The sequence below is a fragment of the Tursiops truncatus genome, chromosome 7 (assembly GCF_011762595.2).
Source record: "Tursiops truncatus isolate mTurTru1 chromosome 7, mTurTru1.mat.Y, whole genome shotgun sequence".
Lineage (NCBI taxonomy): Eukaryota > Metazoa > Chordata > Mammalia > Artiodactyla > Delphinidae > Tursiops > Tursiops truncatus.
In genome coordinates this window covers 86,761,691-86,778,954 of record NC_047040.1, presented here as the reverse complement: position 1 = coordinate 86,778,954, position 17,264 = coordinate 86,761,691, and the positions used below count along the sequence as shown (strand labels likewise).

The 17,264-nt window shown below is 34.1% G+C and overlaps 1 protein-coding gene across 2 annotated transcripts in view; it reads left to right on the top strand.

Moving 5' to 3' along the window:
• Nucleotides 1–17,264, top strand: part of KYNU (kynureninase) — a 96,867-nt gene that overhangs the window by 47,671 nt on the left and 31,932 nt on the right. For both annotated transcript variants that reach the window (XM_019925522.3, XM_019925520.2), the window contains 2 exons: nucleotides 9,086–9,184; nucleotides 9,990–10,063. In XM_019925522.3, the coding sequence (XP_019781081.1) occupies nucleotides 9,086–9,184; nucleotides 9,990–10,063 (173 nt within the window). The remainder of the gene's footprint in view (nucleotides 1–9,085; nucleotides 9,185–9,989; nucleotides 10,064–17,264) is intronic.

The window sequence follows — 17,264 nt, the reverse complement described above, 5'->3', positions numbered from 1 at the left end:
ATTTTTCCCATCTTGAGTATCTGAAATAAATCAAACAAACTATATTTTGTGTGAGATCCTTGCCAGCTGGAGAAAGACTCCAGAAGAGAACAGTGTTACTTGATTTGTTTTATTTTTCTTCTTTGGTTTTGTACTTACTTCTGACCATAAACAGAGGAGACAATTGCTGTTTTTTCCTGGTAAAAGAAATAGCTGAAATTTACTCTTGAAAGCACACTCTATTAGATAGTAAGACATTTCTACCTGTATATTACATAACACTTTAGGGTCTCAAATCAAGGTGTTTTTTTTGCTTTTCCTCTCTCTCAAATCCTTTACTCTTTCTCCCCATGTAGCTGTTAGCTCTTAGCTCTGTCTCAAGCCTTCTTAACTGATACCTCCCTCCTTAAATTTCATTAGCAAAATGCTCCTAACACTCCCCACTTTCTACTTCTCATCTCTGGATTTGCCAGTCTCATCAATATTTACTTTTAAAAAGCCAGGCTAAAAGGATGAATCTAGTTTCTGCAATACTTTGTGCTTTGTACAAATGTGAATAATACTAGGTGCTGATGATGACCTACTGTGCTTCAGGCACTTGGCATGTAGTATTTACAATATTCTCAGCTACCCTAATAGGGAGCTTTTCCCATGGCTCAGTTGAGGAAACTGAGTCCAAGAGAAGTTAAGCAGTTGCTCAAGCTGACTTAGCCAGCCAGTAAAGGTTAGACTTGGAGTCTGGCGCCGATACCATACCTCTCTTTCCACTATATTTTCTCCTTTTATATTTGTAAACTGATTGTGTAAGGGCAAAGAGGTCTCAACATTTGGAAAGTCAAAGAAAATACATATAGCCCTCTTTCTTGGTTATTTTTCTCCATGGGAGCCTGAAACCTTTGTCTTTATCGTTGATATAACTGTCTCTTCAGTTTAGAGAATATTGAAAACCACAATTTTTACTTTGCCCCTAGATGTCAAGTATAAGGAACAGAATTATTGCTGAATAAGATTCTATTCAGTGCCAGCATTCAATAGTGGCCCAACTCGGAACCTCTAACCCACTCTTCCCAACTGCTCTTTTTAAGAGATGCCCCAAGACACTGGTGGGTCTCCTTCTGATGGTTCTCTTAGGTAGTTCTATTGGCAATAGCTCCCACCAATGATTGCCCCATTGTCATTCCTGTTAGCAGCTCTTCAGGGCCTTTAGATGTATTTGCAGGTGCCCTCCCTCTAATTAAGAGCTTACAAACTCCTATATGACTGGGAAGCTAATCTACATGACAATAGGGAGAATTTCAACAGGAAGTCCACTGAACCTTCTAATGGTAGCTGAGTTGCAGAGTATTCTCAAGAAATTTCATTGTTTCACAGGTATATTGACCCCTCACTTAATATCAGTTTCCAGGATTTAAGAGGGGGAGAGAGAGAGAGACAGAGAGAGCGAGGGAGACAGAGAGAAAATAGATTAAGAAAAACCCCACTGTGTCTGCCTTTAAAGAATCATATGGGACATAGAGACATATATATAGAAAACTGCTTTAGACTGTATTAATGCTTGACAAGGGTAAAAACAAATCCATGAAAATGTCTTAGAAAATCAATCCAGTCTAATACCACAAAAAACAGAGTTATATATGCTCCAATTCATTTTACCTTACGATTGGGTCAAAACCACATATTGCAAATTCAAGAGGAAGTCAGATAGTGTGGGGAAAATTTCCCACTCAAGTTCGGAAGCTATCATTTTCCTCCAGGCATCTGTTCACAGAACTAGGGGACATAGCTATTAGGACATAGCTAGTATTCCAGACTCTGGTTGCCAGTGTTCCCCATGGGCTACGTGGCCTGCTGTGTAAGTTCCACAGCTAAAACACTTCTGGAATTTAAACAAAGGGCACCTTGAGTTATACATTAATTTCAAAAAACATTCAGGTTCCATTTCCTGTGACATAAACAGAGCCCAGAAAGGCCTCCAAAAATGCACTAGGTTGGCCATCTTCAGCACCTGAGTAGAGTTCTACCACCCCATTCAGGACTCCAAGGTTTCCATCCAAAGACAAGCTCCTTAGTTTTCCTGTGTCCATCATCTTCTTCCCAAATTTCCACCCCGTCACTTTACTTTTCCAACAGGATACTTCCTTCATATTTTCTTTTGGGTAACTATAAGTTACTATACTTTCTGAAAATATGGAAGTATGGCTTGATATAAGTGGGTAATAAAATCCTAATACTGTATTAGTCTAATTTGCACAGGTTGACAAATAAATGAATATTTCAGAATTGATTCTACTTTCACTTTTTAGCTTACCCTTGAATCCAAACCAGAGTTTTTAAGTCACTGAGTGAAAGCATTCATTCTGATTTCATTTTGATTTCAAGTTAAAGGTACTCGTTTTTAATTTAATTAATTCCCTGATATCTATGCACAACCTTTGTCATGAAAGACTCTTTCTTGATTCAAAACTCTCTCTTATTCGATATCTTATCTTTTTCCAAATTAAGCTCTCTGGAAACCGAGAAGTATAGTCATGGCTCCCCAAATCCTTAGCAATAGCCCACATGAGAGGCACAGAACAATGTTCACTTTATCACGGCTTGCTGTCTCTGCTGTATATACATTTTGGCATAAATACCATCAATCAATAGCTCTAGGACAATGGGAGAGCTTTCTTACTCAAATTATCATGTAGACTAAGGGTTATTTGTGATACCATCCTTCTCTGTACACTTGCATTTTAAAATAGTATTTTGATAGAAGATACATTTGAAATTATTAGACCTTAACCTTGGAGTAATTCATCATATGTCTCGGGTAGAATCTTGTCTACCCTCCCAATTTTTCCTCTTTCTGTTCGTGTTTGCTGCTGAACTTAATATGAACATTTAGAATTATCAAGTCACTAGCTTCCTGGATGGAATACTGTGTGTATTTTTTTTCTCCTGCAGTACATATGCTGATTACTTATGTTTTTGTGGTATCATATATTATCTATAAGAGCCTCAGGACTAAAATAACTTTGAGTAGCATTCAGGTTCTGCCTTACAGAAAATTTTAAGTTTTGGTTCTAGTTGCCAAGCTACTTCTAAAATATTCCCTGCAGTTCCACTTGGAAGATTGTGTTTTGTCCCTTTTAACTTGTGAAAGTTCATTCTCATTTTGTATTGCTTTATGTTTTAATAGTGAGGAACAGTTACTCCCATCAAACTATTGATATAAATAAGTGAAGGCTTAACATAGTATTTCAAAAAACAGTAGACAGCTGTATTAAATAATTTGGGGAAGGAAACTGTAATACAAATTACATATTGACTTTAAGTGCAGAGTAAACACAGTATTAAGAAATAATGTATAGTTCCTGCTTATAACCAGAGTTGGATGAAAAGAAAAAAAAAAAAAAGTGAGAAGGATATTTGAAGACCACAATAAATTTTAGGATGAAAGGAAAGACTTTCACAATAAAAATTCACTCTGAAATGATATACTATGTTTACAGAGATGGTAGAGGCCCCTCTTACAGAGATCTTTACTAGGTATTACTTTTTTTTCTTTTAACTTAGCATCTGTGGATTTTTTTGAATCACAGCACTTGAATGAATTTTACAAATTTTAGTGCTTCAAGACAATGGCAAGAAACCCTACCACCTTTCATGTGCTTCTTGTTCATTTTCACCCTCCCCAGTACCTCCCTAACTGTGAGCTTCCTCGGGAAATCCCAGGATCAAAGCTAACTAGCCAACCTGTTGTTATTAATCCACCATTTGTCCATATCATCTATGTAGAGTTGAACAACAACACACACATACACACACACTCCTATCATTTTTAAAAATTTTTGTTCACTGTCCTCAAATTTTCCCATCAGTTTTTCTATTTAAGGTAATATTGTTCAAATTTATAGCAATGTACTTCTTCAGTTGTTTCCTGTGACTTTATATCAAAACAGGAGTGATATTTAGAATACATAAAGATCTCTTTAGTATGGTGTGGAAACTGTAGTTCCCATAAACAGCCACGAGAGAAGTCACACTCCTATTACTAGTATCCAATTACTAGCCTTGAAGGGACTTGTAGGCCCCTGTAATTTACCCACCATGATGCTAATGCCACTGCCAAGGGCATCCACTGAAGTCTGGACATGCACCCAGCTGGTATGTATGAATGACCACAGGCTGTGTGACAGGCATCTCTTGCAGGTACCTCCTAAGTAACCTGGGCGCTTACTCAACTGGCTCAAAGACAAAGGCTACTTACCTATCTTAAGTATTTTATTATTTTAAGAATTATTTGAACATACAAATGCATACAAGCTGACTTTCAGTTCTGTGTATAGCTCCAAATATATAATTAACCCTTTTCCCACCAAATTTGCTACTTATTGAGGGTCTTCATAATTTATAGGATTTTTTTTTTTTTGGTGAAGAAAGAACAAACTAATAATATCTGTCTAAAGCCAATCTGTTATAGAATAAATCAATAAAGTTATCAGGACTTTAATGCTACAAGGGATAAAATTAAACTGTACTATTCCATATTTCATTTTAATTAATAAACAAATAATAAACTAAATTTGAGAGACAGTGATCTAGCTCTTTACCTGGAAATCTCCGCACAGACCCTGTGTATTATTCCACTGGTTAGAAAAATTTTTAGTATTGTGCTAGTAAAGATGGCAAAGACAAAAAGTCATGATATTCCTTGTTTTATTGAAAGGGATTTTAAATATATTTTAAACTACTTTTGACTGTCCAAGAAACTTCATTTTAAAATATGCCAAGCCTGAATAAATGGTTTATGCAATAAAATTGAAACAGAAATAAAGGATATCAAATAATATTTTAACATTTAGCTTCAGTTTACAGAATATTTATTGACAATTGTATGACTTCGTTTTTTTACTTATTTATTCAACAATTGAATTATTTGAGTTCATATTATATAAAAATAGAAGACAGTTTAAGATTGGAAAATTGCTACAAGAGATTTATGCAACCAGGGCTGTAAGATGAGAGGAGCAAGAGGGTTTGGCAACGGTATCTTCCTATGGAAGTTATCTTGTGATCAAAATTTGAGCTACCCAGGCAAATGAGGAGGGAAAGAATACCCCAGAGACAGAGAACAGTTTATGCAAATAAATGAAAGTAGGCGTAGGGCACCCGGGACAGGAAAGCTGGAAAGAACCAGATCATAAAGGTCTTTAAAAGCCATACCAAGGAAAATGAGTTACATTCTCAAGTTAATGGGGAGATCTTTGAAGGGACACAGGAAGTCTTATAACCAAATGTATGATTTAGAAAGTTCATTGGAAGAAGGCAGGCTGGAAGTAGTCCTAATGGTTAGAAGACTACTGCCATAGTTTGGGGACTGACTGTAAAGCCAGGTGACACGGTGGCTGAACACCGCTGCTGTCCTTGTATCAATGAGAGTCTGAGCAATTGTGGGTAATTTTAATAAAAATCTGTTGAAAAATATTTGATTTCTATTTTTAAAATTACATAAAGTATGCACTCAAGGGTGAGGTCTGTTTTCACACATTCATATTGTTTTACCTACTCTTATTCGTAAAATAATGAAAATGTTAACTGCATGGCTATACAGAGGTTTTGGAGAACTATTAGTTTTTTCTTTATTTTTAAGATGCTGCCATCTAGTGAAACTTTTGTAAAATCGCTTTGTGATGATCTCATGCAAGTTTGTATCTTACGGTCATTTCCTAAAAACAGTCACATTTTAATAATTTATGTTCTCTGCCACCCATGGGGAAAGAATTGTACATGCATTAAAACATACTGTAGGAGCCACAAGTGATTATTTTACATCGTGCCACAGATGTGACCACAGAGCTTTTAATAACAGGATATGGTAGGTGAAGTTTCATGGTTTCTTCATTGTGCCATTCTTTATAAATAATTGATAATAAAATAAAAGTGCTGCCTTTTTATTCCTTGAGTTTTCTAAGAAAAGCTGTGTTGTAAAAACTTGTCTAAGAGAAGTTAAGTTGTAAAATTTTTTTCATTAAAAAAGCACTTTAATTGGATGTGTTGGTGAGAAAAAAGAGAATTTTAAATTCAGAACTTTTTTCCCCAAAATTTAATTTCAATATTAAAAGTGTATCTTAAAATACAAACTAATTGCACATATGTATGTCTCTGTATATATATCTATTGAACCTAGTCTGCAAACCTCAGTTTTGATGACCTCTAAATCTTGATGGAGATTAACTGTATTTCTTTTCTATTGCTTCAAAAATTTGTGTTAGCATGAAGCATCTGTCATACTTTTATTATATGTATTGCTCATTTTTTGTGTTTTAGAAACAAAATACCTGTAAGAACTTTTTCTTTTATGATGTTCTAGTTCTGGCCACATTACAGTAAGGTTTCTAATTAACTGACTCCCCAATATATTGAGTTTCTCTATGGAAACCAATGCTATAGGGCAGGGGTCAGCAAATCTTTTCTGTAATGGGCAAAATAGCAAATGTTTCAGAATTTTTCGTTCATATGGTCTCTGTTGCAGTGATTCATTTGTGCTTGCAAAAGCAGCCATAGACAATATCTAAACAAATGAGATTGTTGTGCTCAAATACAACTTTATTCATTAAGAACAGGTCATGAAAAAAAAAAAGAAAAAAAAAAGAACAGGTCATGGTTTGCATCCCTCTGTTCTGGGGAAAGTACCTGTAATAGCAGTTTGGGGTTATTTATTCTTAAGAGGTGTTAGAACAATCTAAAATTGGTACCTCTGCAATTATTTACTTCAAAAACTTCAATCCATAGATGTGTTTCTTCAAAGTTGCAGGAAGTCTACAAGTTTTAAGAATGTAATTATTATGTTTGCTCTTAGTAAGCAAACAACAGAAGAACTCAGAGGTAAGACACGTTTGCAAAGTGAACTATCACCCCCATTTAACTATCAGCTTTTTAAAAAAATTCATGTCATTAACTGAGACAGAATAGAGTCAGATAGTAAGAGACTGTTAGGGTCTCAAGTCAATGTACAGGGAGAACACAGTATAGAGTCAAAAACAGCATCATTTTTATGGGTCACCTTTGTGTCAACTGATCTAGACAGGACTTAGTTGCAGGGATCCTGCTAATCTCAGCTGAGGTCACTCATGCATCTCTGGCCAACTAAGAGAATGTGGGTGAGTAGAATCCAGGCTGAGCCCAGGGGAGGATGACTCTGATCCACAATTTTTTCATCTTCCATCTGGGCCAGTAGGTTGGCCGAAGCAAGTCCTTCTCATATAGGTGGCAGAGGGCAAGAGAGAGCAAGCCTCATCACTCAAGTGATTAGGACATTCTCTTTGTATTATATGTGCTGATGTCCCTTTGCTCAAAACAAGTCACCTGACTGATCCCAGTGGCGGAGAATTGCACCCTGTTCTCAGTGAAGGAACTGAAAAGTTACGTGGCAAGGGACATGGATACAGGAAGGGACGTAGAATCGGAACCACTAAGGCAATTTACTACAGCATGCATAGACTTGATCAAATTAAATGACATGATGTGGGGTTAAGTGATAAACTGAAAATTTTATTAACTCCTTCAGGTTAACAGGATATACTAAAGCAGCAGTTCTCAAACTTTTTAGTAATGCAAAGCTTTTACATTCTTAAAAATCATTGATCACCTCAAAGAGGTTTTAATATTGTTTATATCTATCTATCTATCTATATTTACTGTATTTCTAATTAAAACAGAATTTTAAAATACATTTACTTATTTATTTTAGGACAAAAGTGGCAAACCCATTACATACTGACATAAATAATATATTGTTAGGGAAGCAAAACTGTAGTTTCTAAAAGAAACAATAAAAGGAATGTTTTATATTTGGCAGATATTTTATATAGATAGAGATCTTTACTGTTTGGCTTCATAGCAGGCAACTGGTTTTATATATCTTCTGCATTCAATCTCTTGATTTTTTTTTTCCTTTGTGAACCACAGGAATGAAATTGGACCTTGTACAGATATATATTTAGAAAAAGCAAAAGTAGTTTAATAGCTTTTTCAGTTAATTGTGAATAATCTATGATACTACACCAGAATTTGACAAGTGAGAACTTCTTGGGAGTTGTGGTACGAAATGTGAAACCAAATCACTGATCTTTCTATGCTTTGTTACATTAAAATCCATTGGCTGATTTTTCATTTTGAATAGATCTTTTATCCATGCATGATATGTAACAATAAGCATTGGTCATTTGGAAAATATTGGTTCATTATTATCATATTTTACAAATATTGATATTTACATATTTCAGTATATGTTCTTTTAAAAATTATATATTACTTCTAAACTCATCAGAAATATCTTTAAATACTGGGAAATGGTCATATTCATAAAAGTGGATACAAGTTTTCCAAAATTCTACTTTATCTTGGTAACTACTTTTTTTCCTTGGCAACAAATCCTGTGAGTTATTTTCCTTAAATTGACAGACTCATTTAATTTTCCAAAATATGTCTGTCAAATACCTAAGTATGACCTACTATTGTTTGTATATAAGTTGCTCTTTCATGCAAAAACGGTTTTCCAGTAACCTAAAGTGGCTAATTCAGCTTGCAACTCAAATAATTGCATAAGTGCATTACTTTGAGACAACTATCCTACTTCAGGATATGGTCAAATGTCTTATGCATAATTCCCACATTAAATCTTAAAAACAGGAAAATTAAGATATTGAGATTTAATATAAATGTATTAGTTTCATACTTTTATCAAGGAGATATAGAAGTGAAATTAACTTTTTTATACTGTAACTGAATGGCTTTGACACACAATGACAGTACAAGCTTCCACTACCTTGATTTGTGCTGAGGTGCCAGCAATTTCACCCATCATTGCTTTTGCATTATCATTGCAAATGTCAACACAGTGAAGAAGGCAAAGAATGTCTTCTTCATGGTATGAAAATTGTTTTGACCTGAAAGGGTCTTGGGAATGCCCAGGATTTTGTGACTCATGCTTTGTGGGTCACTGTACCAAAGGATGAACTATATTTATGGTACAGCAGTGTGTCAAAGATTTTCTTAAGTATACTGTCTTTACTATTTCAAATCATTAAGTGAATTCAAAATTTATTATGTTCTTCCACAGGGTTGTTTGGTTGGCTTTGATCTGGCACATGCAGTTGGAAATGTTGAACTCCACTTACATGAGTGGGGAGTTGATTTTGCCTGCTGGTGCTCCTACAAGGTATCAACAAACTAGTTAATATATTTTTATTCTTTTATTCCATATTGACGTTAATCTAAATGTAAAACTGGATCAGTGGCCAATTTTAAGTATTTGAATTACTTACCTCCATTTCTTTCATTACTGTATTTTCTGACTCTAGTTAACTGTAGAGCACATGATAGAATAGTATAGGTTATTAAATTTTGCTATTTCCATCCTCTATAGAATACTATTCCTTCAATTCCCTGGCTGCTTTGTAAAAGTCAGGAGGTTCTGGAAAAAAAGCTCCACACTTAGAACTTAATTCAAATTGATCTGAGTTTTTTGTTGATATGTTGTGAAATTTCTACATAAGTAAAGATAATTCTTATGGAATCAACTTTGTACTGACATTTGAAGACAAGTTAATTGACAGGGAGCATGGATATAAAACCAATTTTATTTAAATTTAAGTGTTTTAAAAATATAATCTTTTATTATTATTTAAATAGTTTGTGACAAAATAATTGAAATGAATGAGCTCTGAAATGAGATAAATGTCACTGGAACTATTATCTACTAGTTGGGGCAAAATTTGGCTAAAAAAGTAATAGCTATTTATTCTCGATTAATAATGCTATGTTTCATTTTTTTTTCTTTAAACAAGGTAACTCTAAATTCTGTTTTTTATAAAAGTTCAAATAGTCACACATTCTGATCTTGTCAAAAGTTGGTTTCATAATAAAAAAGTCAAATTATTACATTGTTTACTTTTGTCATACATATTTAGGTAAACCCATACAGTTTAATTTATTCTCAATCCAGTATTTTTTTTTTAATCCAGTATTTAAATGCAGGAGCAGGAGGTCTTGCTGGTGCCTTTGTCCATGAAAAGCATGCCTATACAATTAAACCTGCGTGAGTACTATCTTTAGATTCTTCTTTGGTGATGAATAAATGAACTTGCATTAATAATATGCTAAATTTACATGAGCTCTTTAAGATGCTATCCAATAAGAATCTGGACTGATTATAATTATTTTACTACTCTATGGACAATGATATGCTTTATCGGAAATAAATGGTTTCCAAAGAGTTCTCTTGGTTGAACAAGAAATTTAATCACAAAAGAGAAGCTTCAAGGCTAAAAATGAGTCCCTGTAATCATGCAGAGCAGATGGTTTAATGCGAAGAGACTACTTAACTTTTTTTCAAAAATTAGACTTTAGAAAATTTCAGGTTTCTCACATTGATGAATAAATCAAAGGCAACTAGAGCTGTGCCTAATAGAGCTTCAAAGTGGTATGTGATTATTAAAATTACATCTACCTTTAAAGCTGGAAACTTATAAAATGGTCTTGTAAGGAGTATCTTCTGTCCTAAAAAATTTTATAATCCATGAAAACTGAAGAAGTTGAACACTGAACAACAGACTGACTACATAAAAAGAAATACTTTTCAATTTTTATATAGCACTCCATTTTTTTAGAGCAAGTATAAATGCAAATGTGATACACCAACAAATTTACACATTTTTATTTGACTGGGGAACTCTTAAGTGTTTCTATTTTTCTAATCTGGTATGGAGATAAAGAAATAATATCCTGTAAAAAAAATCCTTTCAAAGTTGTATCAGAGTGTAGGTGATGAGGAGACTGTCTAGACTCCTAATAGGTAATATAATGACATTTGATTAGTTTTCTGAATCTTCTCAGTCACTGGTTGAGTGGTATAATCGTTATAAGAATTGAAAGTGAATTAGTAATAAAGCTTGGAGCACCTCACATTTTTGAGATTCTGTGCATATAAATCTTACAAATTTAAGATGATTTTCTATAGCTCATTTAATTATGTCTAAAATTTCCACAAGATTTTAAAGTTTTAAAATTAAATAGAGCATTTTTAGGCAAGTATTTTGTTAGGCAGACATCTTCCTTGAGTATATTGTCAGTACATTAGATTTCTCCCCTTGTCCCAAATTCTCTGAAAAGAATATAAAGCGTATATTATATTATAGGAATACGATACATATTTTAAAAGGTCTCTTTTTCATTTTTAGCAAACCACATTGATAATATTTTACCTAGCATAAGTGTTTTCCATATAGACAGTATATAAGGTATTGCTTGCTTTGTGTGAAGACTCACTACCTTGAGCATCTCCAACTCTCCACTTATTTATTGCAATAGAGGAATCAGCAAAGGGAAGCGAGGGTAAGTAATCTATACAAATTCTAGAGAATGCAAGTGTTAGCAGTTTAACTGATTTTACAGCATCTCTATTGAACTTCAGATTTCTTTCACCATTATTTGCCTTTCATGGATGAGGAACTGGAGAGGGTGGAGGGGTTGTAGTGTGTTCGCATGTGCCTCATCTTGTAGAATCCCAACATCCTCTAGACCCAGTAAGCAATTGTTAAGTCTATGCTCCCAGGAGAAAGACCATGCAGACAGACCAGATTTACATTCCAGCTTGATCACTCACTTGCTGGTCCATAACCTGAAGAATGTCCTTGACTTCATAGTGTTCTAGCCTCTATATAAAGATAACATCAGCATTCACCTCATAGGCAATTACTGTGAGATTAAAATGGGATGATGCATGGAAAGCACTTAGCATAGCCACTGAAGCATGACAGGTGATCCATACATGTAGGCTAAGTATTTTGTTGCCTCAATGTGAAGCTGCATGTTAACTTGTAGAATTTTGCCTAGTAGAGACCATTTCTCTCAAGCAGGAAACATAGCCTTAAAGATTACAGCTTGTGACCTTTGGGACATTAAACCGTTTTGTACGTATTGCCAAGCTCAGACTGACCCTGTAAGTCTCTATTCCTTGAATTCTCTCTCGTACTGGCCTCACCATCTTAATTGGCTCCCTTGCTAATTAATGAGTTGATTGAGATCTTTATATGTGTTCATTTTATATTTGTATGAGAGCCATGCTTTTAACTTTTTTGAAAATTATACGTTATTAACTATTGTTGCATTTTAACTATCTGGCTTTGGAGACTGACGACTCAATTCAGTCTGACTCATGTAGCCCTTCTTACAGGAAAGCCTGTTTGTTGTTTCTTCGTTTGTCTGTTGTTAAAGCTTCTTTTTATGTGATATCAGAGGGACGAATTCCGATGGTAACAACTTCTACCCTGTAGTGGAACGTAACTGCTGTTGATGTTGTAAACTTTGTCAAGTAAACTTTGTCGCTTAAAAAAGGGTGACATCTAGTGGCTAAACACATTATTTCAAATAAAGAGTACATACAACTTTTCCTGGTCCATTCATCCTTTTATCAAGTATTTTTTAAGTATATATATTTAAATCATTTTTTATTTTATATCATTTGACCCCATATTTATAGTGCAATGATTGTGTAGTCAAAGCCTTCGATAAAGAGGCAGGACAGGACGAAGGTAGAAGTTAGTGAGGGGCATTCTAGGTGCATGGTTCAACATAACGCATACATGTCTATCAAGGCTGAGAAGAAGGGCATTATGGGAGTGGTTGGCGGTTGGCCTACCTGCTATAGTGAGTGGATCCCGGAACATGTAATCCTGCATTCTAAAAGTTTAATATTCATTATATAATTTCAAAGTATCTTTTCTATGATGTTCCCATTAGCAACTGGTAAATTATATCTGTACCAAGAAACTTCACTTCCTTCTTTTGTTTAAATAGGCATTTTGGCCATTGTTCAAACCTGATGATGACCTAAGACTTTTTCCAAGAACCTTTGCCAATAAAAAGAATGAGTAGAGGCCAGAGTCAGTCCACTGCATTAAGCATTGTAACTCAAGCTATCATTCTCAACTAGAATTTGACCTTTTCCTAGTTTATCATCACTTTTTCTCATTCCAGTGTCATATTCTAAACCTTGTCTGTAGCTAAGAATTATACAAAGTTAGAACTGGTTGTGAGTAAATGTTATCTGTGTCTTCTTCCTTCAGGGCTGACTTCAATTTAGTCTACACAGTTAATTATTGCTCTGAAATATGAAGGAAAATATTTTAATTATAAGAATTTGACAATCAGAAATGTATCACTTTAAAAAATATACTTCAAAATCTTGAATTTTTCTTTTTAACTTTATAAGTGTTGACCTTTCTGATAGACTTCAGATCAATATTTAACCTTTTGGTTTTAGGGGATTCAAGCATATCTGAGGACCATAAAAAGATTCTTCTGTGAGAACCTATAGACTGCAATTCAAGACACCACCACCCACCTCTTCTTTTTTTTTAGAGAGACTCTAGCATGAAAACAGGAGTGGATTATGTGAGCTATTAAGATTCCTTCTATGGCTTACTTTTTTACCCTGTCCAATGAAATAACACATACAAGAAAACTGCTGTTCCTCACTTTCCATGCTGGCTAAAAAACCTCCAAATGGTCTCATATATCTCTTGAAATGCTAGTTTCTCCTACAATTTTTTTTTTTAAGTTTTCTGAGTGGCCAAGAATGGGGCCAACTGATAATTTTTTTTAAATGCCGGAATTTCAAATCATGCCAACACATTTCCATAAACAGCTAGAAGTATTTGATTGAAGACTTTAAGTAGAGATAACATTTTCAAAGCTTTATTGAGAACTTGAGTCATCTCCTTTATTATAATAAGTCATTTGCAGGTTAAAAAGAACCAATAGAAGAGGCTGGCTGACATCAGTGCATGGTTAAGGCATATTTTAGAACTCAGAAATGTAGGTTATTATTATTATTAGGGAACTTAAAAAAAGAGGAACAATAAAAGGAAACAACATTGTTTCCTATAAAACAATATAGGGAAGTCTAAGAAAGGATAATAATAAGCATCAAGAAAATTTAGAAAAAAAGACTTAAAAAATTATAAGCAGGTACCATGTGTGACCCAACTGTACAATTAATGTTATATGGAGAGAGCATCTAATGCACATTTGTTCTGGGGAGCGCTGACTTGAAATATTTGATTCTACATACTTCTCCAGGCGATACTGGAGAATACCATAGCCCAAAACTCATCTATAATTTAAACCTTGTTTTGGTTTCTGTGATTCTTTCTGACTTACTACTTATCACATCCTTGTCTACTACCTGCATAAGGTCTTGTTGTTAAACGCTGAGAGAACAAGGAAGTGTAGGTGTGTGAATTCACAAGACTCCAAATGCTTTCAAATGGAACAGGCCAGTATCAATAGATTTCTCAGTGAGAGTTTTCACAGAATTCCTAGTTGATCTATGACCTAGACCTCCCAGGGCATCTGTTCTACCCATTTAGCATGTTTCTGGAGTTAGATGTTCAGTATGAATTAACATGGATGACTTCTCAGCCACAACTTCCTGCCCTATCAGACAGCCATATTAAATGTACTTGGCCATCCCCTTTGTCCTTAATATGTACCTCCCACAGCCCTAATCTTCTAGTGTACTACTTTCCCTTGCTTCTGCTCCAATGTATGTGATTATTCTTCTATATTTTATAAGTTTTTCTCTTTCACTTTTTCATTGATTCTCTCAATGCCTCAACCATTGGTCCTCTTGCCCAGGAGTTTCTCATCCACAGTCATTATGTCAACAACAGACATTTGTAGAAGACACCAATTTGCATTTCCAGCTTTACCACTTGCTTACTTTCTAGCCCTTACTTTCATCTGATTGCAAATTGCAAGAGTTCCTGATTACCAAAGCATTATTCCAGTCCCCAAGATATATGACAATGTAGGGAAGCAAAAACTGTCATAGTAGGAAATTTTCACTAATGAACTACCCATTTATAAAATTAGCCTTTTCTAAACACCCTTTCCCAATTAGTATTAGCATTTATCTCTATGTTATCATAAAAAAGTTTAGACTCTTGCTGATTATAGAATGTTATAAGCATAACACAATAAAAACTTAACGCAAATGAATTGTAAAGTAACATTTTGCAAGAGATTCAGGATTTCATGATGCAAGTGATACTGAAGAACTGCTGAATCACAAAATCATGGACAATGAGAATATGTCAGAGTCAGAACCATTAACAGATGAAGTAGACGAAATTAGACACGGTACTTCAAAAGCAAATGGCTAGAATATCAGGGATTAAAAGGAAATGATGAATGCTTCAAAAATTTTGTGGAAATGATCATCTTTATGCTCATGCTAAAAAAGTTAAATGTAATACAAAAAAGATTGTAGTTTGCTATCACATTTGTTAAAATACACACAAAAACTCCACAATTTATTATTCTTTTTAATAATTAGCATATTATAATTTTAATGTAAGTTTTGTCAAATTATATTTATTTTACAATTTAAAATTTTATTTTCAAGAGCATCTCAATCAATTCTTTTTTCCTCCATTATTTACTTCAAAAAGTATGGTTTACTGTTTTAAAATAGATGTATTTTAAATGGACTTTTCCCAGTATTCCATTTGTAATCAAATAATGAGGACTTCCAATATATTCATACATCTTTCCAATCTTAGGAATTAAACATGATGAACCTTCCATTTTATCCTACTCCAAAACGAGTATCCTTTCTAAGGTGCTCACTGCTTTACCAAGTAAAGAGAATGTTCCTGAGTCAATTGAGGAGGCATGAGCAAATATAAACAACATAGATTTTTGTACAAGAAACTTTGATAGAAATAAATATAGGATATTTCATATGATTTTTAAATCATACAATCTATTTGGAGAGATGCCATTTCAATAGCTGAATAAACAATTTAAATAACAGGTAACACAGGGATAGAATATGTGCCACAAGGCAATTTCTTAATAATTGCTGGGTGAATTTTCAGATATTGCCATAGAACAGTGAAGGAATAGATAACTTTAACTCAGAGGTGCTTTGGAAAAGCTTGAAGAAGTTGGTTCACCACCAACTTACAGATACAATTCCTCTGCAAAATGGAATGCTATGTTAACTGAGTAAATTTTCTCTCTGTTACTTTGAAAGTTGAAATTGTTGCCTATGAGGGAGATCTCACTTGATTAGTTTCATAAATTTAAGGAAGTATAAAGAAGAGTTACTTAAATGACATTTCTTTAAGGGATATGTCAGGTGATCTTTATCTTTTTATACTCTTTAGTAGAATTTTTATGGAATCTGAGTTATTGACTTAACATTTAAAAGTCTGCCGATTATCATAAAATTGCTCTTTATCTCTATTCTACAATATTTTAGAAATTATAAACAGTGGTAAAATCAAGTATGCTTCATACACTTAGTTCCAGAGCCATGCTCACGAGTGGGTTACACCTATTGCAAATCCTAGTCCCCAAAGCCTCATTGTAAGGGATCCAAAAGAAGACAATTTGATTGAAGAAAACTCATTTATGGATTCATGGCATATAACCTATACCTGTCTTCATTCACAAACCATTTTTGATCAATAACTCTAAAAGGATCCCTCATCTTCTTGGCTTGACACTTTTTTACTGTGCATAATCATCTAGACAATTTTCCTGTGTGAATTTAAGCTGGGATCATAAAAATAACGTTTATGCACTGAGGCATGATCACAGTTAAAAATAATTTCAGTAAATAATCTGATTTTCTCAATTTAAGAGATAAAGGAATCCTGGCTCTTAAAAGAAAACCAAAATAGTAATCATCAGTATAAAAAGATACATTAAAGCCATTGTTGCTCGCAAATCACTATTCTCAGATAATGATGACATAAAGATTAATTTGAGAAAACTGAAGTCCTTTGAAACCTCAAAATTTATTTTCTCTTTGAAAATTGCAGACTTGTGTCCCTGGAGATATATGAGGTCAGTGAACCTTTTAAACACAAAAAGTAAAACTTGTCAAAGAACTTCTGCTCTTGTTTTAATTACTTCAAGTTTTGTCCCTAAAGTAACCTTCAGAATCTGCAAGGGTTTTTAATGTAAACTATGGAGAGCTACTGCTAAACTTTTATTTGTTCTTGTTGAGAAAACACATGTATCCATCTGACTTTTTATGACTGTCAAAACAGCCACGGTGCAATGATACTGTTGTGCGGGGCAGCTTGGGAAACTGCTCATCACACACAGACCCACTGGGTCCTGGTGCTTCCAAGACTGAGCTGTGCCAACTTCACAGGTCACAGGAATACTTGGAATGCATTACTCAGAAGAGAGGTCTGAATTCCTATGATCCATTTTCTCTT